Raw genomic sequence first — 26,364 nt, 5'->3', positions numbered from 1 at the left:
GACCTAGGCTGTTGAAATCCAATGACAAGATCAGTTCCTACACTAAATTTCATCCAAGTTAAATGTCGGAGTGACCCTCATGGACCAAGGTCACTAGAAAAGCATGTTCTTTTGGCTGGTGCAAAGCTTGTATTTTAAACAGAGCACTGAATTCCTCTATGAAGAGTCTGTTGTGGATGCAAATGCAGAGGTGGGAAGGTTGAGCAAGCCATTGATCTATCCTTGCTGGTGTAAGGTGAAGTTTCCTGAAAAAACATCATCTTGGAGCACAAGGCCTTGGAGAGGGTGAACAAACCATGGAGTTTTGTCATGGTTGTTGCAGCTGTAGATGTACATAGTCTTTCCATTAGGTCGTTCAATGTCAGTAGCTGTTACAATAGTATTCCTTCTAGCCAGCTCCAGTGACATTTTTATTTGTGTTTGGGAGCATTTCCTGACCTGGTGTTGTTTGGATTGTGTAATTTGGCTGGAATGTGCTCCCCAGGCCTGTCTGATAGCAGAGATGGAACTGCTGTGATGGAGACATGAAGCTGCTGTCTGATCATGGTGTTTGTTATGCTGGGCACTGTCCTCCTCAGAGAGACAAATCAAGCTGGTTTTCATCAGGTTGTAACTAGTCTGTCTGTACTTGAGGACTCCAGTACAGGCCTGAATTATCCTTATTGCCATTACCTCCCCTGCCTGGCTTTCTACTGGCTCTGCAGCTGCTTTTGAAATCCCTTGACTTTAAAGAAAAATGTTTTTTTTATTTTATTTGTTAAATCAAGTACAGATTATCTTAACGTAAGTGAATGTCTATAGTTAAATTAAGAAGAGTGACTATAAACTGCAATGTAGCTTCAGTGAACCTGAAACTTGTTGGACGTCAGCTTGCAGGCTGACTTTAATGGTGGTTTTTATGTTGGCACTGAGCAAGAGGCCCACACGTGGAGAGGGGAAGTTGTCTTCCAGCTTCTTTCTGCCCAGTTCAGGATTTCTCCCTGGTTATCTCTGTAGACTTGATAATTTGATGGAGTGGAGGCTCCCTGAGCTATGGATGCCTGGAGGGCAGAAGAAAACAGAAATTGTCTCAAATCCCCAGAAAACAGAGACAATGTTTTTGACATAACTGGAGGGCACGAGCAGCAGGAGGCTGTGCTGCCTGGCTCCACTGGTTCACACCCTCTGAGTAATGGCCATGGTGAGGCAGCTTTGGTGCTTGCTGCAGGGAAACCTGCTTGGTGGAAATGTTTCAAGCTTATGGGTCAGAAATGTTCATTAAACTCCTGTGCAATCTAGTCGAAGAAGTTGGGTATATTTGCAGTACCACTTAACAGCAAAAGTAACACTTTAGGTTAAATACTGGAGAAATGGCTCATATCCCAAGTAATGAAACCCTGCAGATTGGTGGATACTCTTGGAAATAATGAATAAAAACCAGAGCTATGTAAACTCGTATAAAGCATCATGAAACTGAAGTAACTGCACTTTTTTTAAGCCATCAACTTTGACCTTTTGAAGTTCCAGTTCCTAAAAGTTGAAGGCCTTTGTGAGCTGGAGCTGGTTTTACTCAGATGACTTTCCCTATCATGGTCTGTTGGTCTCACTGTGGCCAGTTCTGTTCTGCTCTGACACTTGCTTTTTGTTTATGCAAAATATGCAGATGCCCACGGAAGGCAATCCCTGGCAGCATTCATGAAGCAGGGTTGGCACACTGGCCATGGCCTGCAGTGCTGGCAGCTCCCCTTGCCTGCAGCCCCCCAAGCATCTGCTGCAGGGGCCCCTTCAGCTCCTTCTCCTTTTCCCAATGCTCCCGTATGGGTCCCAGCTGGGACCATAACTGCTTCCCAGTTTGTCTTTATGGCCTCTGCCTGGAAAAGTTGGTGAACCCATCTGGAAGGTGACTGTGCTGTTTTCCCTCATGTCTATATGTGGATCCATGTGCAGCTTCTACATCTTAGAGACATTTTACTAAAAGGAGAGAGAATCCAGAAGAGGCCATAGAGGTGATAGGAGGGTTGGAGACAGGCTGGGAGAGTAGGGGGTGGGTCTTTTCCAACCTGAATAGTTCTATGATTCTAAGAGAAGGGCAGGGAGGGATGGGATGAGAGGGAATGGCTTTAAACTTGAAGAGGGGAGTTGGAGATAAGATCTGAGGGAAAAATTCTGTGATGTGAGGGTGGTTAGACCCTGGTCCGAGTTGCCCAGAGAAACTGTGGCTGCCCTATCCCTGGTAGTGTTGAAGGGCAGGTTGGATGGGGCTTGGGCTGGTGGGAGGTGTCTCTTCCCTAGGCAGGGGGTTGGAATGAAATGATCTTTAAGGTCCCTTTCCAACCCAAACCAAGGATTCTTGGATACGATTCCATGACTTAATAGCTGAACCATGGTTAAGCTTCTGTTCAGTCATCTGGCAGCTCGTGTTAATTTTCCACTTTCTCCTGTTCCCTTCCACTTCCTTAAGCATGTTTCCTGTTTAAATTTAGACTTTCCTCCTTACACACGTATCCATGTGTTCCACTCAAGAATTTACAAGAATCCAGTGTTTTTGCTCATATTCATGCCTACTCTTAAGTTTACTCCAGCTGTCATCTCCCAAGTGTAAGACCAGCAGTGTTTGGAGCCCCTGCTTGGGGCATCCCCTGATACCTGCTTGGATCACAAAATCACAGACTGGTTTGGGTTAGGAGGGACCTTTAAGATCATCTAGTTCCAACCTCCTGCATGGGCCGGGACACAGGATCTGTCTTAGCTCCTTGCTTGCCTGGTGCAGGTTTGGTTGTCCACAACTGAACAGGTCATGGACGGCTTGAGAATCAGTGTGTGTGCGTGCAGTGTCCCTCAGAGCTCATCTAACCTGTTCTGTTGTGTAGGCTTTTTCCTGTAGGAAAAGCTCAAGTGAGACAAGCAGCCTGAATGAAAAGCTGAGGGAAAGGTTCTTAGTGGACCTGGTAAGTGGAAGCAGTGAGATACCAGATGTGGAAGAGGAAAGGCCTCTGAGCAGACTGCATCGTGAGGAGGCAATAGCAGCTGAAACTCTGCCCTGGGCTTGAGATTATGTCAAATTGAGTCACAACTTCATTAAACCAACCTAAAGTGAGAAGTTCAACCAGCATGTTCATTATCTCATACATGGCCATAAACCAGTAGTGGAAATGAGCAGAGATTTGCATCAAAGCCTTTGGAGTTATTTTATGGTTCTTACGTGGTTTGGTGGCACCGACTTTTGTATAAAAGCTTGGAGATTATAGGACTTATTCATACACCTACATTTAGCCAGAAACCTGCTGGAGACCTTGTGCTGAGTAGGGAAACAGCTCTACAGGTGCTTTGTCTGTTGTAGCAATTCAGGCTTAAAACCAACACATGCCCCAAATCTCCCTTCTCTCCGCTTGACACTTCTTTTGTCCTTCAGAAAGCAGGGAGGGAAGTACTTAAGCTGTGTAAATAGTAGTTGGAAACTCTCTTGCTATACTTACATCTTGTCTGGGGAGAATGTGGTTTTGTCTGACATGACTCTTACTTGTTGCTCAAAGTCCAAACATGCATTTAAAATAGGTAGTAAGGTACTTGATGTCTCGCCTTTCCCTTGGCAAGACACAGAGGTTGGCAGCACAGCTGGTGTGTGGTGCAGGATGGAGCTGGAAACTGCTCTCTGCTCTGCTTCAGCCCATAGGAGTTATGGGAAAGCTGTGGGAATATCTCAAGTCTTCTCCTTAACTAGTAGTGTGGGGATGGAGGTGGTATCGGGTACTTGGCTTGTCTAGCAGGTCTGGAATATCTGGACTGGACATCCTTCCCTCCACTGGTGAGATGGGGACTGCACATCTCCACATTTTCAAGGACTCAACTCCTGAATACATATGCCTGTAATTCAAGACACCTATTTTGAGGCTGTTGCATTGTTTATTCTGGCCAGTTGAGCATGAATTTGTAAGTAGTGTTGGATAGACTTTATTAAAGGTCCTGTAAGCTGCATCTCACTACCTCTGGGAAGAAGCTTCTGGTCATTTTAGTGATTTCCTATGACTCAGAACATCCACAGAAATAGAGCAGAGCTCTTACTCCATTGAACTTTTAAAAAATAATAAATTAATTCCACTGGTCCAGTCTATGCAATAAAAAAAAAGTTATAAAAAAATATGAAATCAGGTCATGGATTGGTTGTGCCCAGCCATGAAACTTTAGAGACCTCGGTAACTTGATTCATTGATGTGTCATCTCCTTCCAAAAGATAGGAGCAGACATCCTGTCTGTGGCAGACTCCTTCAGGATGCTGGGAGGAGGATGACTTGGCAGAAATCTGCTCCCTGCTCTCCCGGTTCCTTACGCCTCAGTGGCCACTGCTAAGTGCTGGTGAGAGCCTGGGCTAAGAAAAGCAAGCTGACTGACAGGGAGAGAAATGGGGATGATGACTGAGCTGTCCCTGTTCCTTCCAGCCGGGGAGTTTGTTCTGCATGGAGTTAGGAGCTAATTTTAAAGGAGCAAATGGATCTGATGAAATAATATACATGCATCTCATAAATCTGGGTATCAGGGTGTCTCCTTTAAACAAACCAAGTTGAGGAGATGCTGCTCTGTTTCTCACTCCTAGATGTGCTGCCTTTGTGGATAGAGGTAGGTGCCTCTATCCACAAGGTAGTGGATAGAGAGGGTGTCTTTCGTTTTACTGTCACTTGGGGTAGCATTCCTACCAGCAGGGTACAGCCACCACCTACCAAACTCAGCACAAGGGGAAGAGCAGAGGCTGGGGACAGCTCAGCTAGGACAGGACAGAGGCATGTGTCCCTTTGGGGCAGCAGCAGCCTGGCAGGGCTGTCCGGAGCGGGTGGAAGTGCTGTGTCACTGCAGGGCTGGCACTGCTCTACCCTGCAGGGCTGCCAGAGGCTGGGACCTGTCCTGGGGACACTCCTCTGGGGAACAACCTTCTATTCCCTCTGCCAAAAATCGGAGGGAAGTCAAGTCAGCATCTTGTGCCAAGAATGATTCTGTTGAAACTCTTGACAGATTTTCAAGTCTCTTTTCTTGTGGGCAGCATCCCCTGCCCCCAGTCTCCTGCCCTCCCCTTTCTCCCTCTTTGGAGATGCACAAAATCTGGGTCAGACTGATCATAACTTTAAATTCAAAGCCTGTACGTGCCCAGAGGCAGGTACACACCAGTGCAGTTACAGAAGCTACAGAATGGAAATACAAAGTTTAGAAAATAAATTCCATTCATTCCTGGATAGGAAGCTAGAGGCAGTGGCTTATGCAGCAAGTGGTGTTTGCTTCTACCTGCAGAGGGTGGCTGGAGGGAGATGGTGGTTCTTGAAAGTTATTCCAGTAGGTCACTTAAAGTAAAACTTCAGCAAGGAAGAGCCAGTTTAACTTCTTTGGGATCTCTGGGATGCTGCAAATCTGTGACTCTGCATTGGTTCACAGAGCACAGCTTCTGCCTACGTTAAAAAACCCCACCATTGTGGATGGGGTGAAGCATCAAATGAGGTGGTGGGAACACCCAGCAAGGAGTTCATTTTGGAAGGGAGAGACTAATAGAATTGAGTAAATCTTTCAGATTAGCTAACAAGAAGATGGATTTTATTTATCAAAGTCAACATGTTGCTGACAGAGTACACAGAGATGCTGAGCATAAAAAAGAACAGATGGGGCAAATACTGGGTGTGACAGATCAGCTGTTGCTGCAATTTGAATAGACTGAATGTTCCTTTTATTAAAAAAAAAAAAAGCCAATTAAGGGAATATGATTTATTGACTGTGAAATAATCTGAAGATTTCCTGGAATGGATTGAGGAATGTCTCACTACAGGAAAACTTTTCCTGGCCTTGAGTGCAGCTGTCACTTTGGGGCTGGTAACGCTGTGCTCTGCTCCTCTCCACACCTTTCCTCTGAGCAAAATAACTCACCGTGGTGTTTTCCAGGGAGGACTTGAGAGTCCTGGGGCTCTTCCAAAGGTGGCAGTCTGGAGTCAGCAGGTTGGTGCTGCCCCATCACTGCTGTTACTGCCTCAGCTATTTAACAGACCAGAGGACCTCAGCAGTTGTCTCACAGCTGAAGAATCATTTAATGTATTTTAAGCTGCTGCCTTCTGGAACTTTAGTCATTGCTCAGATTTGCCCTTTCATCTCAAAAGTTAATGTCAGAGCTCATATTCCTTGTGCTCTGGTGATGTCTGATTTGCATAGCTCTGCAAGGCCCAGGGTGTTCAAGTACATGGAGATGAAGATTATTGAACTCTGTGCCTAGCTGACGTGGTTCCATGGGAATGAAAATGGTGTAGGAAGCATCTGTCTTGCTGATCTGGTCAACACATGACTCTGCTTCAGGATTTGCTCCCTACCCTTGGGCAGAATATCTGCAGTGGCTTCATTTTCCTTTTGTTTAACTCTACAAGCCCTGGTTCAAACTGAGAGCCTGTGAATTTGGCTGCTTGAACACCAGAGATAGAAACCAGAGAAATTGCTTCTGGTCCAGTTCTGATGGAGTTCTGGCTGTCCTTGGGCCCTGCCTGGGCTGCTGCTGAAGGCTTCTCACAGCCCCTGTGGTGCTTTGGGTCAGGGCAGCCAATTTTTTGTCAGGTACTTTAAGGTGCCAGAGATGCCAGTGCCAGATTGGCCACAAAAAATGTAAAATGGCTTTTACAGGTTACACTGATGTGTTTTCTTCTATCCATTTTCTTTTATCTAGTTTCTGTGTTCCTTGCTATGTTAAATATGGCCATGGAAATGTCCTGCTGGTAACTCTGCATAGCCTCATGGTGATTTTTCCCCAGAACTTGCCTTAGACCTAGGTAGGAACTAGGACACTGAAGCAGAGATGGTGTCAATGCTGTATTATGGCAACTATTTAATAAAGTGCCACCATGTTAATGTGGACAAAAAAAAGCATAATGTGAATCCATCAGTTGCTTGTGGTGGAATATTTGTATGTTGGAGGATGAGCTGGGTGGGATTAGGCTTGATTTGGGTTTAAGCATTCCTAACTGCTTCTGTAACCCCACTCACACAGCAGCTCCTGCAGCCACCGGGGCTCCTGAGGCTTTTGCTCCATTAATTGAAGTGCAGTTTTTTGAGTCTAGAAGCAAGATGACTGAATAACACAGAGGAACCAGGACTAAATAAGTGGAACAAGGACAGGCTGAGAGAATTGGGTGTGTTCAGCCTGGAGAAGAGAAGGCTCCAGGGAGACCGCAGAGCACCTTCCAGTGCCTGAAGGGGTTCCAGGAAAGGGGGCGGAGGGGGGGCTTGGGACAAGGGCAGGGAGGGATGGGATGAGGAGGAAGGGTTTCCAGCTGGAAGACGGAGATTTGGATGAGATGTGAGGGAGAAATTCTGTGCTGTGAGGATGGTGAGACCCTGGCCCAGGTTGCCCGGGGAAGCTGTGGCTGCCAAATCCCTGGCAGTATTGAAGGGCAGGTTGGATGGGGCTTGGAGCAACCTGGGCTGGTGGGAGGTGTCCCTGCTCATGCAAGGTGTTCAAACTAGATCATCTTTAAGGTCCCTTCCAACCCAAACCTGTCTGGGAGTCTATGATAAATAATTTCTGGGCCATCTAACTGCTACATGTGAGCTGGCTCTGGCTACAAAGAGGTGGTTCTTGCCAAGCCTGTTTCTGTGCACTCTGGTGCTGCTGTAGCTGGGGTTGGATCATGCAGAGGAGGGGATGCTGGATGGTGAAGGGCTCTATAGAGCAATTGGGTAATAGTTTCCATTCAAGAGGGAGGACAGCAAGCACTTGCTATTTGAACAGACCCTAAATTAAGCTGTCAGGAGGAAGTGCTCCTAAAAGGCCACTCCTGTTCCTGAAACTAAAATAGCAGGAAAGTTTAATCTGAAGTGAACGTGTGAAGGCTCTGAGCTGATAGTTCAGTTTACAGACTGCAATCTCCTGCTAAAGGGTGGGGTGAGGTTAGAAAGAGTTTTTCTAGATGCCATTTTCAGAAAGCTTCAGGTTCTTCCTGGGTAAGCCTTGCTGTGCTGGCATTGGTGCAGAACCAAAACCTAACACTGTGAAGGTGAAGGAGCTGTGCCCTCTGCAGAGCCTGCTCAGCCTGACCCATCCTGCCTGCTGTGAGGAACAGGGCTGGGGATTTTCTTTGGACATCTGGTGTGTTCACTCCCTCCTTCACCTGCTTATTTCCCCAGTCATTGGACGTTCTGGAGCTCTTTTCTCACCATAGTCTTGGTTCTTGCATTTCCTGGTAGCATCACAAAGCAGCTTGTCAAAAATCTTAAATTTTGTATTTCTTTCTTATGCTAAGTGAAATTTTCAGAAGAAAGGATGAAATGTTCAGAGCTCCAGGTTTCCTTTGAGATTGGCTGACCTGGAAGCCATCATTTCACTTTCAACTTGAAAGCAAGGGAGGACGTGGTTGAAAAGATGGCTCCTGAAGAGCCCCATTTCTTCCTTCAAAGAGACTGGCCAGTGCAAAGAGAGAACTTCCAGAAGTGATTTGCTTCCCTAGTTGAAACTCAGTGCAGGGTAATGTGCCTGGTTGTGTGCAGATCTGTGCCATGGTGGGTCCTGAAAATAGCCAAGAACTCTCTCCGAAAGAAGCTTGTTTTAACACGACTCATTTAAGTATGAAGATGGCTTTTGAAAAAATAACTACAATTCATTCAACTTTGAAGCTGCTCAAAGGGATAAGAGCTCCAAACATTTCACCTCCAGGTTTCCATTAAATGGTAGTTCTTCAGGGCCTTTATCTAAACCAACAAAAACTGCAGTTGCTGCTTGAAGCCTGCCCTGGCTGGAGGTCTGCCCTTTCAGTGTTAGAGACAAAAGAGAGAATAGATGTAACTGACTTAGTTTCCATAATGTACTTGCATGCAATTACGTGAACAACACTATCAGTGTGATACCATTGTTGATCAGGAATGTGAAATATTGCCCTAGAGAGGCTGAGGCTGTAGGTATGTGTCACTGGCTCTGAACTGCTGACCATGAGTTTCCTGTAGTTCAAGGAGTAGGAGCCTTTGTCTTTTGGGAACAAGAGGATCTGTGTTCTGCCCTCGCAGGGTAGCTCAGCGACCCTGGGCTGCTGCACAGTGGCTGCTGGGGTCAGCCCTTCATTAACCAGCACACACAAACACCCTTTGTGGGTTTCTGCCACTTGGGCTGTGCCTCTTTACATCTGCAGTTTGGTATCTTCAGCTCGGGGTTGCTTCCTAATGGGGTTTGGTGAGTGTTGTCCCATCCAGTGAGAAATGGTTGTTAAATAATCATGGAATGGTTTGGGTTGGAAGGAACCTTAAAGATGATCTAGTTTGAACACCCTGCATGGGCAGGGACACCTCCCACCAGCCCAGGCTGCTCCAAGCCCCATCCAACCTGCCCTTCAACACTGCCAGGGATGGGGCAGCCACAGCTTCTCTGGGCAACCTGGGCCAGGCTCTCCCCACCCTCACAGCCCAGAATTTCTCCCTCCCATCTCAGCTCCAGCTCCCTCTGCCAGCTGGAACCCCTTCCCCCTGCTCCCATCCCTCCCTGCCCTTGTCCCAAGCCCCTCCCCAGCTTTCCTGGAGCCCCTTCAGGCACTGGAAGGTGCTCTAAGGTCTCCCTGGAGCCTTCTCTTCTCCAGGCTGAACACCCCAACTCTCCCAGCGTGGCTCCAGAGCAGAGCTGCTCCAGCCTTCCCATTATCTCTGGACCCTCGTCTGGACTCACTCACTTTCCCTAAGTTCCTTCATATTTATTTACTTGGCTGAGTTTGTTGTTGGAACTCTAAACTTCACTTCCGTGTACTTGTTTGGTACTAGTTCTCAACCAGGCACTGCTGCCTTGGCTTCCTGGGTTCCTAAACTAGGGCAGATCTTATATTAACAGGGAGAGTCTCCACAGATCATGATATAGAGCAGCATCGAAGTGCTTTGTGCTTCCAAATGCAGATCAAAGGTAAAGAAGGTTGACCTACCATGGTAGGAGTGCTTAAATATGCAGCTTTAGGTAGTAATGGACATTGATGGTTTGGGTTTTTACTTCTTGTACCAGACAGTTTCTGAAAATAGCTAAGATGTGTAACCAGATCTTGTGCTGGTTTTGCTGTTTTGATGGTGTTGAGCACCCAGAACACTGACACTGCTCTGACAAAGTTTCAGAAATTTACCTTTTATCAATCAGCAGTGGTAGGTTTTGCTCCTATACACTCACTTCAGCATTTGCTGCCTGTTGTTCCTAATAATAACTTCAAAAGGATGAAGTATAAATAATTGTTTTTGGGTGTATTTGTTATGCCAACCTGAAAGCTTTATAGCTGCAAAACAGATGAATCATTGCAGATACATTTTGTGTCCAGTGCCAGGAAGTTAAGCTGAATGTTGGGATACAGATCAGGGAGGAAAAGGTAAATAGTGATGGATTTATTTTTTCTACCCTGTTTCCAATGTATAAGTTGATGTATCACCTGTATGTGTGCACTTGACTCTCTTTTTTCACGTAAGCTTTATTAACACTTCACCTTCCAGCACAAAGGACCTTCGTGGGTTTGTTGGCATTAGCAGGGTTTGGTGAGGACAGGACCATGCTCAGGACCCTGCCAAAGGGGTCTCAGCACCACTGAAATGTAGACCAGAGATGATAGAACATCCCAATCTCCACAGCCCAAGAACTTACTTCTCTTATGGCCCTTGCCTTGCTTCTGCTGAGGATGTGTGATTAACTCACAGGTGTGGGGCAAGGCAGAAATCTATGTCAGACTGTGTTTATGCTGGCCTCGTACTGGGTTTTTAATTTGTTCTTTAAGGTTCTGACAGAACATCTCATGAAACGTCCATGCAGCAAAACCTGCTGTAGGTGATTCAGCTGTTTGTTTTTGTACTGCTGTGGGGCTTTGGAAACATCTGGGAATTATTGAGCACTCAAGCAAATGTTTCTTACTGTGTTAGGGCACAGGAGGCACACAGGTATCAACGTCAAAACTGAGGGACCTTAAAAGGTTTCTTACTAAAACGTTATTTTCTTCTTCTTCTTCCCCTCATGACTTTCAGGTTGTAAAGGTGCTAAAGCATGGCTGACCTGGACCACAACCTCAGCCTTGCAGATGCTCTGACAGAGCCACCTCCTGAGATTGAGGAAGAAGTGAAAAGGGACTTCATCGCCACTCTGGAAGCAGAGAAATTTGATGATGTGGTTGGAGAAAAAGTAGATAAAACAGACTATGTTCCTCTGCTGGATGATGATGATGCAAAGCCTGGGAGCCAGGAACCAAAGAACAAACCCCATGCAGATGGTATTCAGGTGGAACGTAAGTGTCTGAAGCACAAGACCAAAAAGCTGCATCACTTAACATCACTTTTTAAATTTATTTTACTTCTTGTAATGTTGCTGGGCCTGCTAAAACAAGACTTTTATGTGTGACTGGTTTTAGTCAGAACAATTTATTTTAAAAGCAAAGGCTGAGCTCAAATCCTGTTTCTTGCTTTTCTTCTCTATCTTCTTTTCAGGTCATCAGCCTGTGAAATCAATTGTTATTACTAGTTCACAGAATAATGTAGTATTAATGTTAATTTTTTGTGGGCTGCCTTGGGCTTCTCAGAGGCAGCATTGTCCAGATTGTGTGACTGCTGCAGTTACCAGTGCTTTCCATCTCAAAAATGTTAGAACTCGGCTCTGCTGGGTAGTGGAAATCCAGGGTGTTTAGGTGGATGACTTGCAGATGCTGATGAGCTCTGCATGGTGGCATCTTCAGGAGGTCCCCACTGTTGGTGAGCTTCAGAGTCCAATGTTTGATGAATAAAGCTTTGGTCCTCCACTGACCTGAGGGTCTGCTTTGATGTTTTGTTGGTTGTGTGCATATATAGTACATGTGTGGCTGTCTCTGCTGGTCAGTAACATTTACTGGCCCAACTGATCGTTAATAGTGTTAATAGCTTGATCAGAAATGGCTGAGAAGAAGGAGAGGTTTAAACAGGTACTTGTCTCCTTAGCTGAGTGAATAGAAAAGCAGTGAGATCTGGGGCTCATCCTTAGGTTTCCTTCTCAGGAGGCAATTTACATGCTCTTGTTTGGCCAGTGTGGTGTGTGTCAAGGCAGTGCCTCGATTAGATGTTCATTTTGTGGCCTTGATCTGTGCCATGTAAAAGAAGAAAACATTTGCTCCTAGACAGGTAACCTGGTGGCTTCTTCCAGAAGGAAATTTTTCTTTTTTTGCCTTAATCTTGATGCTCATCAATATTGAGCCATGTAAAAGAAGAAAACATTTGCTCCTAGGCAGGTAACCTGGTGGCAGTGAGAGGTGCAGGAGAACTGTAACGAGCAGAATAACCAGGACCTCCAGGGGGAATTTCTGCTCTGTTTGAGGTCCTTATTTGCATTTAGCAGTGTATCAGGTGCCCTGTTATGCAGATAATGTAGTTTTCCATACTAAAGTAGTCCCTTAAATGGTAACAAACAAAGGGGAAGGATGGAAGTGGGCAAAGAGGTTGTAAAACATGGAGCTTTGGTCAATTCAGATGTGTATGATTGTGTGCAATTATAGTACCTCGATTGGTAGGTGTTTTATATTTTAACACTGTACAAGTGGGAGTAACAGAGAAGCATGAAGACTTGTTAACACTTTTGCATGTGGTTTAAGGATATTTTAAAATAATTCTACATTGTTCTAGAAGTTACAGATTCTGAAACATCTCAGCACCAGAATTTCTCAGTTAGTGTTAAATTAATTATATAAAATTAGCTTAAAATACAAGTTTCTGAAGTGTCCCTCCTCTGTGTATCCCTTGAGCATAACCATCCTAACTCAGTGTTTCAAAGAACTCTGGATTCTGGAAGCAGGTCTAATGAGAGACCTTTTGGGCTTTCTCAGTGATGAAAACTTGGTGAACCTTCCTGGTGAGGACTGTGGGCTCCTGTGTGGAGAAGTGAGGCAGAGACCTTGGAGCCCCAACACAGGCCACCTCGGGGCCAAACTGTTCCCTCCATCTGCATCTCTCGGCTCTGGCAGCCCCCTCTGCCTCCCCAGTGTCTCCCCTGGCTGTACAGCCACTTGTCTGGCTGCTGGAGCAGAACTTGTTTCCCTCCTACATGTTGGAAGGGGGATGCAGTTTCTTCCACTTGGTTTGGGGATTTGTTTTTCCCTTTTTTGGGATAACTGGAGAGCAGTCATGAGCATTATCTACATCTTTGGCAAGACAAAACCAAGGCCCTAACGGAACAAACTGGAGAGCTTGCTTGCCTTGAGTGGATAAAATAACGTTTCCAGCTTTGCCACCTGGTACCAGGACTGTCCAGCTCCACAGTTTAAAACAGTTTCCATTTCCCACAGGCCAGTCTGAGGATTTGATCCCGTTAGATCTTGATTTATCCAACTGTTTTTTCCCTGAAGCAATAAGGATACCTATTTCTACCATTAGATTTATTCAGTGTTTCTAAGTGTTTTTAAAAATACAGTAAAGCTTAATGTATTTTATTGAGTCTGTGGAATAAATGAGCTGGGGTGAGATGTGACAAGGTCCTCCCGGGGTGGGAGGTGTTGATCTAGTGCAGTGCTGGGAAGTTCCTGGGGAGGGGGGACTGATTTCTGAAAGGCAGCAAAAGTTCCGTGTCCCTGGCTCCAAATCTGACTGCAAATAGCTTTGTTTTCCTGAGGGAGAAGAGTAGCTTTCATGGATCAGGCTTTTCAGCCCCCGCTTGTTAATTTATTTATGTTAAAAGGCAGGAATGTGTTCAGACAGCACGGCCTCTGCTACTGAGACTGCCTTCCCCAGTCAGAAGAGGTTTCATCATGTGGCATGTCAGGCTCTAGTTATTCCATCTCTGCTCGAGATTTTTCTTCTGCTACTTTCTGCTAAACCCAGGAGCCAGATGAGGCAAGTTTAGTGATCAGATGGACCCCCATCGTGGCCTGGGTGGGCCGTGTGAGTGCAGAGAGATGGAGGAGGGAGACGTGATGAGTTGTATGGTCACCTACAAATTTATCCTAGAATACAGCTCTAGTAACAGTTAACTTTTAAAATACCACTGGAAAGGCATAGCTTAAGGAAAAGGGGCTTACGCTTTTTAGCACCTGGCTGGACATCATAACTGGGCAAATTTTGTCCTCTTAGGACTTTGTGAGCTTTCCAGAATGCTGAAGGATCACTTTGGGTGTGCTGCACTGTTGGCAGGTAGCTTTCCTTAGCAGTTCCAAGGAGTTCAGAGGATATTGTGGAGCTTCCAAATAAAGCCATGGAGGCAGCAGTGGCAGTTTTCCTTAGGGTGCTCCTGCTGCAAGGTCAGGGATACTCATCCTAAAGTGTGAAGGAAGAGATGTTTGGGTGGGAGCTTCTTCCAACGAAAGAAAACACTGTGCTTTGATAGCATGGAGCTGTGCTCCTGTGAGATGGTTTAGCTCAAGGGAGGACCAGTACTGCTCCAAAATGGATTGTTGTTGAGGAACTGTGCACAAAGTAGGTCTACAGCATAACTGCCCATGGCTTCCTGCACCACACAGCAAATACACTGGTGGCATTCTTGCACTCTGGTCACAAACTTGGTGATGAGTCTTAACTTTGTGTACAGTTTTTCAATAGGGAAGCAAATACTAAGTGTGATATAAGTGACAAAGATTCTTGTAATTTGCTGTAGGCAGTGGCTTTGGGGCTTTCTCCCAGGAGCTGTGTCACCACGAGATGGCTCTGCTGGCACTGCAGGATGCTGCTGGGCAGACACAGCAGAACATCCTCCTCTGGTGTGGAAACAAATCCAGCTCCAGAGCCTCAGATCTGGGGCCAAACCACCACCTTTCCCTTTCCCTCACGTCCCTCCCTGCACTCGCAGTGAGCACCTCTCCTGCAGGAGGCAGCAGCTGGGCTTTGGCAAAGGAAGCTTAAACACTGTCAAGTATGAGACTGAAGATGGAGAATGTTCCATATACCTCAGAGGGATTAAAAAAATCAGCAAACAATGTCAAGATGCTTGCATTTTTATCTCAAATGATACGTTAAACACCTTCTCCCTCTCGAAGCCTGTGCCTTGTTATTCCTGCCCCAAAGTTGTTACTTCTGGTTAGTGTAAACCCCTACATTGCCTTTTTGTGCAGAAACAAGTATTGAGCATCAGATTCTTGCAAAATAAACATTAACATTAGTTCACAGAGCCCAAGGTGATGAAGGGGCACTCCTAGGATATGTGGGGGAGGTCTTTATGCTCTGCGCCAGATGTCAGCTGGTTTCCCAGCACCTCATGGCTGCAGGACCTGAGGGTTTCCTTCAGCACAGGGCCTCATACCATCAGTCTGTGGGGAGCACGTTGCAGTGAGACGGGGTTTTTGGTGCTTTTTGTTTGATTGCAGCTTGTATTGTAGAGCTACCTGATCTTGGGTTGAGGGGCTGAATGTGTAATAGACTTTTCTTTTCCTGAGGAGGAGGGAGGGCTTTAAGAATTGGCTTGATAAGCCAAAGTGTTCTTGAAATTTTTCCATGTTTTATGAACTCAAGTGGTGAAGCTGATCTAGTTGTTAGAGTTCCCAATGCAAAATCAATAATTTTCCAGCTCAGTTGGTTTACTCTGATCTGGCATCACTCAGGTAATATTTGTGCTCAGTGAACTTCACTTAGGGTCCTTTAACATCTCGCCCACCTCGGATTCAATTCCATCATAGGGGTCATAGGCAAGGTGGTTCAACCTTCAGCTTCCTGTTTTCTGCAGCCCAGAAACCACCTCCCCAGCACTGTGACCAGCAGGGCCAGGGAGGGGATTGTCCCCTCTGCTCCACTCTGCTGAGGCCTCCTGCAGGGCTGGGAACAGCTCTGGGATCCCCAACACAAGGACATGGAGCTCCTGGAGCAAGTCCAGAGGAGGCGCCGGAGATGCTGGGAGAGCTGGAGCAGCTCTGGAGCCAGGCTGGGAGAGTTGGGGTGTTCAGCCTGGAGAGGAGAAGGCTCCAGGGAGACCTGAGAGCACCTTCCAGTGCCTGAAGAGGCTCCAGGAAAGCTGGGGAGGGACTTGGGACAAGGGCAGGGAGGGACGGGAGCAGAAGGAAGGGTTTCCAGGTGGCAGAGGGAGCTGGAGCTGAGATGTGAGGGAGAAATTGTGTGCTGTGAGGGTGGGGAGAGCCTGGCCCAGGTTGCCCAGGGAAGCTGTGGCTGCCCCATCCCTGGGGGTGTTGAAGGGCAGGTTGGATGGGGCTTGGAGCAGCCTGGGCTGGTGGGAGGTGTCCCTGCCCATGCAGGGGGTTGGGACTGGATGAGCTTTAAGGTCCCTTTCCACCCAAACCATCCTGTGATTCTATGAGGGTTCATGGGGGCAGAGGGATCTCAGAGGAAGTCACTGTGGCACCTCTTGTTTTCCTGCTGTTGGGCACCAGAGCTGCTGTCCAGCTGTGCTGTGGTTACTGCCATCTGACAGCACCTGTGAGCTTCCAAAGCTCTGGCACCCCCAAAACACAAAACCAAGCAAGGTTTGGCTTCCACTTACGCTCAACTTCTCTTTAATTCTCATGGTTAGAGACAGAAGCTTGGGAATCCAGAGCAGGCCTGTATGAGATGTTGGAATGCCAAGGGGCCAGGAAAGCTCTGAGCCTTTATTTTTTGGGTGGCTCTGGGAAATGATGAGTTTGCTCTTCAGAAACCATTTTGAGGCAGAATATTGAAATTTACTTTTCCCCTCTGGTAGCCCATGGCTACTGCAGGGCAGGCTGCAGGTCTGATGGTGGCAACGTGCTGAGTTGTGGTTGTGCTTCCATGCCCCAGGCCAGGTCCCTGCTGGAGATTAGAGTCCTGGAGATTGGCTCTGGCCATTTGCTTGAGATTATCGGTTTAGCGAACGCTGCCTTAAATTTGTTTATATAAAAACAATCCTTTGATCCACTAGCCAGATGCAAATACTATCTTGTGATTCCAATGGGGATTATGTAGTTACAACATCTTGACATGTTTTTGTTTTTATGCAATTCAGGATATGAGGGAGGAGACCTGGCCCTGGGAAGGCTGCTGGGCCCTTCTCCACTTCCACTCTGGCTCCCTAAAATGAGCTTGATTTGCTCCAAAGGAGCTGAGCTGAGCTTCAGAGGCACAAAGACGAAAAGCTGCTCATACTGGGGTGAAGTACTTTGATTTGATCTGATTTTCTGGGAATTTATCTTCCAAAAAAGCTAAAACTCTAAAGGAAATGATGTACCTGCTTTTCATGCTTCTCAAGAAGTGCAGAAGGGAAGAAATGGCATTTTGGGTTCTTGTGCTCCTTTGGGAGCCTTCAGCCTGGCAGTGTTTGAACTGGAGGGCCCCTGGCTTGGCTGAGCATACGAGGCCTGGGCCACAATGTCCTGCTTCTCCCCACCTGTTTGCAGAGCTTTTTTCAGAAAGGTAAAAGCTGTTTCTATCCGAGACCAGCTTGCAATGTTCCTCTGCCCTTCTGCTAAGAGGTATTTTAGGTCCCTTCCCCCCTGGTGGCTTTGGTGGCAGAGGAGCTCTGTGGAGCTGGCAGAGGAGGGGGGGGAGAGCAGCACCTGGGGGTGCTACTCAGCATGTTGGGAGGGAGAGGAGATCCAGGCTGGCTTCAGCCTCTTCTGTTGCCCTAATTCCTGTGCTTTAGGAGCAAACGTAGCATTTTAAACCCATCAATCTTACCATTCTTTTTTTATCAGACGAATGAGCATTGGGGGCTGAATAAGGTGAAGGCTCCTTGAAGGAATGTGTCTGCTTTGTGGGCTGGAGGCTGGGCAGGCTTCAGGGCCCTGTTAGCTCTGAGGAAGGTGAAGCCAGAAGCCCAGCTCTCAACTGTCCTTCCCATCTACCCCAACAGTTTGTAGGCTTGGCTGGTGTTTTGGTAGGGTTTTGTTTTGGTTTCAGTTTGCAGGGCCCTGGGTAAGGGAAGGTGGAATGTCCTGGCCTTTCTTTTTGATAGAAGGCAGTTGGCTTGGCTCACTTGCTGCCTAGGAGACCAGGCTGTAAATGAAACTTTAGTGCAGATGGAGTGTTTATTTTCTGAATAGCTGAAATGACTGAATTGCCAGAAGCACTGGGAGGGTGATCTGCAGTGCAGACCTGACCTTGGGTGCACACAAGCTGCTCACTCCAGGTGCCACCAGACCAGCCTCACAGATGGATGTTTTTTTTGCAAGCTGAAGCCAGTGCTCAAAACATGCACACAGATTTGCAGCCCCAGTTTTGTAGTGTTTTGCCAAATTTGTGGTTGACTCTTGTTTTCAGTGCATGAATAATAGTGGTGGCATCAAGACCAGACCATGACACTTTTCAAGAGCTGCATTGTCTGTGCAAGGTGTAATGATCAGGTTTGAATGAAGCTGAAGGCAACAGGGGATCATTTTGCCCTGTTTAAAACACAACTTGTGCTGAGGTTTGCAGTCACAAAGTACTGAGGAAATGGGAATGGGTTTGTGGGTTGTGGCAGCATTGGTGAGGACTTGCAGAGCTTCTCTTGCAGTGGCAATGTTGGCAGTTGTTGCTGGGACACCCACTGGAGCAGACCTTGGGAAAACGTGGAGCTCTTTCACTGGGGCTGAGCTCCCTCCCTTTACCTGGCAGGGTCAGCAGTAGCTGCAGCCTCTCTCTGCTGCCTCATTCCTCGGGGATCTCATGGTGAGACCCTCGTTCTCCCCAAGATACCCAGGGTATCTTCTGACAGCTGTGAAGCAGGGTGGTGTAAACCATCCCATGCCCCTGGTTTCCTCTTGCCCTGATCAGTAAATCAGGGACTGGCACTAGTTCCCCATCTACTAGTTAAGTCCATTCAACTGTTACAGTCAATCCCAGACCTCGTAAAGACTGACAGCAGGAGGAGATGGTGTGTGTAACTGCTCAGAAACAGGTCCATGGCTTCCTCTGGTATTTTCAGCTACTTGAAGAGGCAGTAGGTGTATGTTTCTGTAGAAGCTGTCTGGCAAGTTGATGCTGAATTTTTGTAAAACACCAGGGTGAGCCACTGAGGATTTTCCTTTTGCTTCACTGGGGGCTGGGTTAAGCCCTGAAGTGCTGTCTGAAGTGCAGTGGTAACGTAGCTGTATTTTAAACTGCTTGAGTTCAGAAAGGGAGAACAGCAACTCCAGATAGCTGAATATGTGTCTCTTTGGGGAGTGTTTTCATTTTTATTTTTTATTTTAGGTATTTATTGATGGGGTTTTTAAGCCATTGCCCTGAGTATTTCTTCTGAACTAAGGGCCAGAGGAGCTAACCTGCTCTTGGAGTTGGTTCTACTTGTTAGGTTTAGCTAATACAGCTTGGTATCATTCCTGCAGTGACTTCACTACTTCGCAACTGGAAAATGGGACAAATGCTTAGAAATTAAGCAGAGTTTATTTAAGAAGGTATTAGAAAATATTTTGAGAGTTGGTGCCAGGATATTTTTAGTTTACGTAAATGGGCTTGTAGTGTTCACCTCTCCTGGTGATGGTCTCCTACAGAAGCCCTGTGCTGCTGGCAGCCTGCCCCAGGGTGGGTGTCAGCACAGCCCAGCTGCTTCTGTAGGGACTATAGGCTGATCTCAAGGGCAGTAAATTAAAATAGATAAAATTCCTCAGGCAGGTTGTGAGAGTGATGATAGAGACTGACCCTCAGCAGCACAGAGACTAAGGTAACTACAACATTTCATTAGCAAGGGGGCTTTTTTGCTTGTTTTTTTTGGTGGGTGTTTGGTTTTTTTTTAGTTGTTAATTAAATGTATTAATTATTCCCGAAGATGGTGTTTCCAAGCAGCATTTTTAGAAAATTCCAAAATTCCCACTCCTGGAGTTAGCTGGCTGGGAGCAAAGGGGCTTTCCCAGGGCAGCCCACTGAGCTGGCAGCAAAGTCACATTTAGGCTCAGCTCTTTGGTTGCCTGAGCTTACCACCAGGTCTTGTGTTGCTGCCACGTTCTCCAAGTTCTGTAGGTATATCCTGGTGCCTCTTCAGATTTAATCTTGTCAATGTCAGGACAAGACAGACTCAATCTCTTGATGGTTAAGTGTCTTACATGCTGGTTTTTGGAGTCTGTTGTCTTCCACGCTGAACTGACCTTCTCTAAACCCCTCCTGGTACCTGCTGGAGCAATGTTCTGGTCCTTTTTTTTCCCCTACTTTGTCTGCGCAGCTGAAGTGGACCAATATCTTTAAATTCTGGCAGTTAGTTTGTTCCAGTGGACCCTTCTTCTGACACTGAGCTCCACTGACAAGAGCTTCCTTGTGGGTGCTTGTTCTCATCTTCTCTTCTTCATGGTGAGCTGTCCCAGCTCTCTCAACCTTTCCTCATATGAGAGATGCTCCAGTGTCTTAGTCATCTTAGTGACCCTTCAGTGACCTCTCTCTAGTAGCTCCATCTCTCTTGTGCTGGTGAGCTTGGTGTGGGACCCAACACTCCAGGTGTGTGTCAGCAGTGCTGGAGAGGGTCACCCCCCTCAGCCTACAGGGTGTGCTCTACCTCTTGCAGCTCAGGATGCTGTTGATGTTTGCTGCAAGGGCATGTTGCTGGTTCATGTTCAGCTTGGTGGCTGCTAGGACCCCGAGGGCTTCTTCTGCAGGACCTGTCTTCCAGCAAGTTGACCCTCAGGAATAAGCTCAGGCTTATTCCTCCCTTGGTGCAAGATTTTACAATTCTCCTTTGTTGGACTTCATGAGATCCTTCTCTGCCAAGCTCTCCAGCCTGTCCTGGTCCCTCTGGATGGCATCACAAGCCCCTGGCATGGCAGGCACTCTTCCCAGTATCACCTTCAGACTTGTTGGGTGTGCGCTCTGCTCCACTGTTTGGGTCATCAATCATAGAGTCATAGAATGGTTTGGACTGGAAGGGACCTTGAAGACCATCTAGTTCCTACCCCCCTGCATGGGCAGGGACACCTCCCACCAGCCCAGGCTGCTCCAAGCCCCATCCAACCTGCCCTTCAACACTGCCAGGGATGGGGCAGCCACAGCTTCCCTGGGCAACCTGGGCCAGGCTCTCCCCACCCTCACAGCCCAGAATTTCTCCCTCACATCTCATCTCCAGCTCCCTCTGCCACCTGGAAGCCCTTCCCTCTGCTCCTATCTCTCCCTGCCCTTGTCCCAAGCCCCTCCCCAGCTTTTCTGGAGCCCCTTCAGGCACTGGAAGGTGCTCCAAAGTCTCCCTGGAGCCTTCTCTTCTCCAGGCTGAACACCCCAACTCTCTCAGCCTGTCAGTGAAGATGTTAAACAGTATTGGCCCCAGCATCAACTGGCCTCCAGTTGGACTTTGTGCCACTGATCACCACCCTTTGGGCCTCCATCCAGCTCAGTGTGCAGTTGTCTGACCCATGCTTTGTTTGTCTGTGAGGGTGTTACGGGAAATGGTGCTAAAAGGCTTATCAAAGTCAAGGTCAGCAGCATGATCCACCAAGCCTGTGGAAGTTTATCAGCTTGGCTAAGCACTGTGTGCTTGAAGGACGTCCAGAGTCACAGGGGTTTGGTGCTGCCCCTTGGGAAAGCTCAAGTGGAAGTGATGGTGTGAATAGGTAAAGAAGCTTCTAGTTGTTATGCCTTGAGCTTCCTTCATGGGACTAGATTGTGTTTGAAAAGTTTTTTCCTTTTGGGTTTCATGTTGCCCTGACTCGGTGCCATGGGGGGTGCTTTAATCTTTCAAAAATTATTGTTTTTTAAAAAATAACCCCCTTATCTGTTTGATAACACTCCAGTGTTGTTCTCACAGTGTTGTTTCTATGTTGCAGATTGAGATGAACTTGATCCACTATTTACATTCCCTTTGATTTCTTGCAGATACTTCAGCTTCTGGGCCAACAGTTGTAGAAAATGGTGACCATGGGATAGAAGATCATCACCCAGGTACGTGCCTAATGCCTGAAGGAAACACCTCAACTTCATTTGTGTTTGGAGCAGTAAAACTTGATTGTGACCAACTGCACCTTCTTTTTGAGTCTTATTTCTTCACAGGGGGTTGGTTTCTTTTGGTTTGGGTTTGTTTTTTTTAATTATCTTTTCAAAGCATTTGAGACAAAACAGAACTTCCTTCTCTTTTGGGTTTGAAATTGATTATTTGTGTAAAGCCTCCTTCCAGGGACGTTGTGTGATGGTCACTGCTGGGAGGGCAACATCATGGGCACGGATAGCTCAGTGGCTTTGCAGGGACTCCACAGCATTCCTAGCTGAACTCTGCCCTGACCCATGGGTGTGGCTTCTCCTGTTCCTCACCAGGCTGACTGTCAAGTTTCTCCTGAGTTTCACCAGCCTTTGATGCAGGTTTTTCATTCACTGCTTCTTAGCTGCTGCAGAAATTGCACTGGTGTTTATTCTGCAGCTTCTCCTTTCACCTCAGACCACCCCTTTGTAAACACCTCATATTTACTTTAGCCCTGTCAGAGCTGAAACTGAGGTCTCCAAGGCTCTTTTTCAAGTAGCATGGGGATAACTTTGCCTGTGAGAAGCTTGTCATGACTCAAGTGGACCAACATTTCACGTTTGTGAGGAATCTGGGAAATTACTGATCTTTCCAAACAGCCCAACATCTGTTGAGGTTTGTGTTCTTTCAGCAGGCACATTTCATGAGAAGCTTCCCTTGTATGAGTCTTTCTCACTGTGAATTGGTTTTCCTACCAAATTCCAGCTGAACCCTTCAGGATGAGCAGTACCAACCTGCAGCTGCCTGCTTGAGCCAGGGGCTTTTCTTTCTGTGCTGAGGGTGAGGACTCTTGACAGGCCACCCTGCAGCACCTCCCTTTTCTTCAGGATAAGAGACTCAAAAGTCTGTTTTCATCCTGGCCCTGGAGCTATTTATTTGGTCTCCCTGTCCATGATGTGCAGCTCCAGCATTAGCATCCCTGCTAGTCCATAGGTGCAGCCCCAAGGAAAAAAAAGAAATCCAAGAGAGAATGGTGAGTTTTGGGAGTAGGAGACAGGGATGCTCTAGTTCTGCTTGCAGTGTGAGCAACTTTCATGTTCTTATCAAGGATGCAAATATAAAAACTGACCTTTATACTTTGCCATTGTAAATCTCATCAAAAGGAAGCTGGGCATCTTTGATTATTTAGTGTAAAACTGAAAGTAACAACACTTCTGAACCTTCCTCTGTTTTTTAAATACACATAACTACAAGGAGATAGAAATAAAATCAGATGTATGATACTCCAGGTATGGATCTTTTTAATTGAACTTCTGAATTGTGTTTAAAAATGTTATGATTTACTTACTATGAGCTTTCTGGAGGCTTAACTCTTCACACACTAAATGCTCACATCTTTGATCAAAGATACTTTTATGTATCTGAAGCTTTTTAATTTATTAATGTGTTTCATCTTTGTGGGGTAGAGTTGGATATTTTTTTTCCTGTGACAGACAGCCTGAAAGTGACATCAAAGTGCTGGAAGCAGCAGGGCAAGGGATGGGGAGTCACAGGCATCAAGTTAATTGGGTGCTGCAGAGTAACACAACACAGCTTCTTCATAGGCTCTTCTCCCCTGCCCCCTTCTCTGTGGAATACTTGAAATTCCCATGCTTAGGCATTGGAGAGGAAGGGAGAAATGCTGATTTTTTTCCATCAGATAATGGAGGGCTTTTCAGACTTGATGCTCAGCTGAATTACAGGCAAGTTGTTCCAGCCCAGGTGTTGGACTTCAGTAGTGTCTGGTTCTACTCTGTATAGGTGGTGCTGCATAAAGCCTTTCGTCTCCGGCCCTAAACCAGCTTCAGTTTTTGGCTGGCTTCTTTGTTTTCAGCTGGATCTATTCCCTAATCCATTTCCTTTTGAAGCTGAAATAGTTCTTCTGGCTGTGCAGTGTGGGCCCAGTGCAGAGGTGGGAAAAGGGAGTGGCTGAGCAAGGACCAAGGACAGTGATGCTTGAGGAAACTAGCTTTTTGCTACAACAAGCAGTGCTAAGAGTTAGAGAGAGAGCATTTAAAAGCAGAGCTGTGTTTGGGATGGATTCTGAAACAGACTTCAGGGAAAATACTGGGGGAAGATGTTGTTAATCTGTTAGAAAATCCCAGTGTCTGCTTCTCTCTCAGGTTGGGCTCACAGGAAGCATCACTGCACAGGGTTCCTTCTCCTGTTAAGTAAAAGAGGGTGATGACTTGCTAATGTCTTACTGCATGCAACGTTATCTGCAGACATCTGGTGTCTGTGTATGCAGAGCTTAGAATGAGTCAGGACTGGAACCTTGGTGCTGCTCTGGCAGCCTGTGCTGCCTCCTGCCCCGTCCCGAGTGCTGCTCCTGGGGCATAAACCCAAAGCTAACGCAGGTTGGGGGCAAAACCCTATTTTAACTGTTGTCTTATGGTTATTATAAGTATTAACAACAGTGATGTATTTAAACCACCAATGCAGGGAGGTCTGCAGCTCACCATGTCAGAATGTAATGCAAAGATGTGAGCAGGTCACTTGACACTGGCTGTTTACTTGGGTCCAGCCCCTTTGCCTTCCCTGGAAAGGGAAAGACTGGCAGTTCCTCCCAGGGTTCAGTTCTTGGCAGTCCTCAGCCACGGGGCGACTGCTTATTTGCCTTGTGAGGGTTTGGGTGGTTTTTTGGGTTTGGTTTTTGGTTTTTTTTTTGAGAATTTGAGAGCTCTGGCCTGGGTGCTCAGCACAGAAACTGAAACTCTCTCTGGATTCAGTTCTTCCTTATAAGGCTGAGAGAGGAGCGGTTGGTGCAGCGCAGGGGGGAAACTGCACATCTGGGGCAGCTCAAGGGAGCCAGCCAGGGTGAGGGGAGATGGGGAGGGGCTTCTCAGCACTCAGGGCAGGTATTGAGTTAGGAGCTCACTGCTGACTGCCACCACGCCAGGGCTCGGGGTGCTTGGCAGAGCTCCTAACAGCAGGTTTAAAGCAAAGCAAAAAAACCCGCGTGATTTTCAAACGGTGCAATGTTTGCAACTCCTTATTGCAGGATATTTGCCTTGAATTCAAAGGAATTTTATATTTTAAAAAAGACAAATTTCTAGAAAGAAATCCATCAAGAGTGATCAGGGTTTAATCTGGGTACTTTGTGTTCCAAGATCCTGTTCATTAACTTGCTGGCAGATGAGAAGTAACCTAGGGAAGTATTGCTCTCCCATGTCCATACTTTCCCTAGCTGGACTTTCTCTCCAGCCAGCCTGTTTGTTGTTCTGCCATCTGAGACTGGGTCACAAAAACACTTTGTCACTGTTCTCAGTGCAAACTGGGCTTTTAAGCAGCATCCCAGGCTGCTGGTCTCCCCATGGCAATTTGTCACTGATCCTGGTGTACCCCAGTGAATTTCTGCATGTGGCACCATGTCGAGCCATGGCGTGACAGCCCGTGGCTTTCCAGACACTTCTAAAAGCAAAACTCCACATCTCTCTAATCTGGCTTTTGGCAAATCTCCTGGCTGCATTAGATGAACTGTTGCTTGTTGTGCAGAGTGCTACCTGACTGTTGATGTTTACTAATGACTTGCGCTTTTTTGCCCCTCTCCCCCTCCCCTTTCCCTCTCCTACTTCTTTTCCTCTCTTCTATTTTCTCCTCCTAGAAGCCTAGACTGTCTCCTAACACTGGGGCTGCCACTGACACAAGACCAGTGTACTTTTCTACCTGCCATTACACTTCTAAAATCTTCAGCATTTTACAGAGCTCTTGCTTTACATCCTTGGACTTTACGTGTAGAAGAAGCCCAGGGGCAGCTGTGCTGTCGGCCGATCAGCCCTTCTCCTCCTCCCTCTCTGCTCTGCAGTGCTTGTTGAAACCTTCCTTTGTGTAAGCACAAACGTGCATGATGGTTTTGAACTGCACTATTTCAGCACTCCCACCGATTTAAAAACCGTAACTACGGCTCCATTTTCAGTTCAACCACTTTTAAATTTAATTTCTGTCCTTTTTTGTTTTTTTCTTCCATTTTTTCATGGATGCTGAATAACAGAAGGTTTGAGGTGCAATTGGAAAGTTGTGCTTTCCTAGTGGATGGGTCCACCATGACTGCAGCTCCCTTCCCTTCTCCCCGTGCTTACCACAGCCTTGTAGAATAATGCTGAGTTTTACCTGCCTTTATCCTTGCTGCTTTGAACCCTTCTCATGGGAGGTGTTTTATCTTTAATAATGTTGTCTTCTTCAAATCATTGGTTTTCACATCGTAGCACTTATTGTACAGGCTTGAGCTTAGGAAAAACATGTTTCCTGAGGTACAGGCAGGTTGTCTCTGGTTGGAGAGGGGTGGATTATGGGGTTCAAGCACTTGCCATCAACTGGGGCTATAAAGGAAAAGAACCCCCCAGATTCCTGCCTTAGGAGGCTGCTTTGCTGCCTTGCTGCTTCCTGCAAGCCTTGGGAGCAGGAAAGAAAATTGCCTTTTTAAACTTCCCACCTTTAGCTTCACTTTAGCAATGGCAGCCTTGGGTGAAATGTTCACCTGCCATGAAAATAACTTGTCCCTTGAAAACCTGAGAAAATAAAAGATCCAGGACAAAATTGTTACATCTATACTGAAATAATTGGGACAGTTTCCAGCAACACCAAAAGGAATGGGCCTGTTTTAACCTTTTAACCTCCAGCAAGTCCATTGCAATTCC

The 26,364-nt window shown here is 46.7% G+C and overlaps 1 protein-coding gene across 1 annotated transcript in view; it reads left to right on the top strand.

Annotated features, from left to right (window-relative positions):
* The first annotated feature begins 10,978 nt into the window (after positions 1-10,978).
* MAP4 (microtubule-associated protein 4) overlaps positions 10,979-26,364 on the top strand; it is a 105,503-nt gene continuing 90,117 nt past the window's right edge. The window contains exons 1-2 of the mRNA XM_010008547.1: positions 10,979-11,216; positions 21,610-21,675. Of these exons, the coding sequence (XP_010006849.1) occupies positions 10,979-11,216; positions 21,610-21,675 (304 nt within the window). The remainder of the gene's footprint in view (positions 11,217-21,609; positions 21,676-26,364) is intronic.

The sequence above is a fragment of the Chaetura pelagica genome, unplaced genomic scaffold (genome assembly GCF_000747805.2).
Source record: "Chaetura pelagica isolate M959 unplaced genomic scaffold, ChaPel_1.0 scaffold612, whole genome shotgun sequence".
Lineage (NCBI taxonomy): Eukaryota > Metazoa > Chordata > Aves > Apodiformes > Apodidae > Chaetura > Chaetura pelagica.
This window is presented reverse-complemented; position numbering and strand designations above follow the sequence as displayed.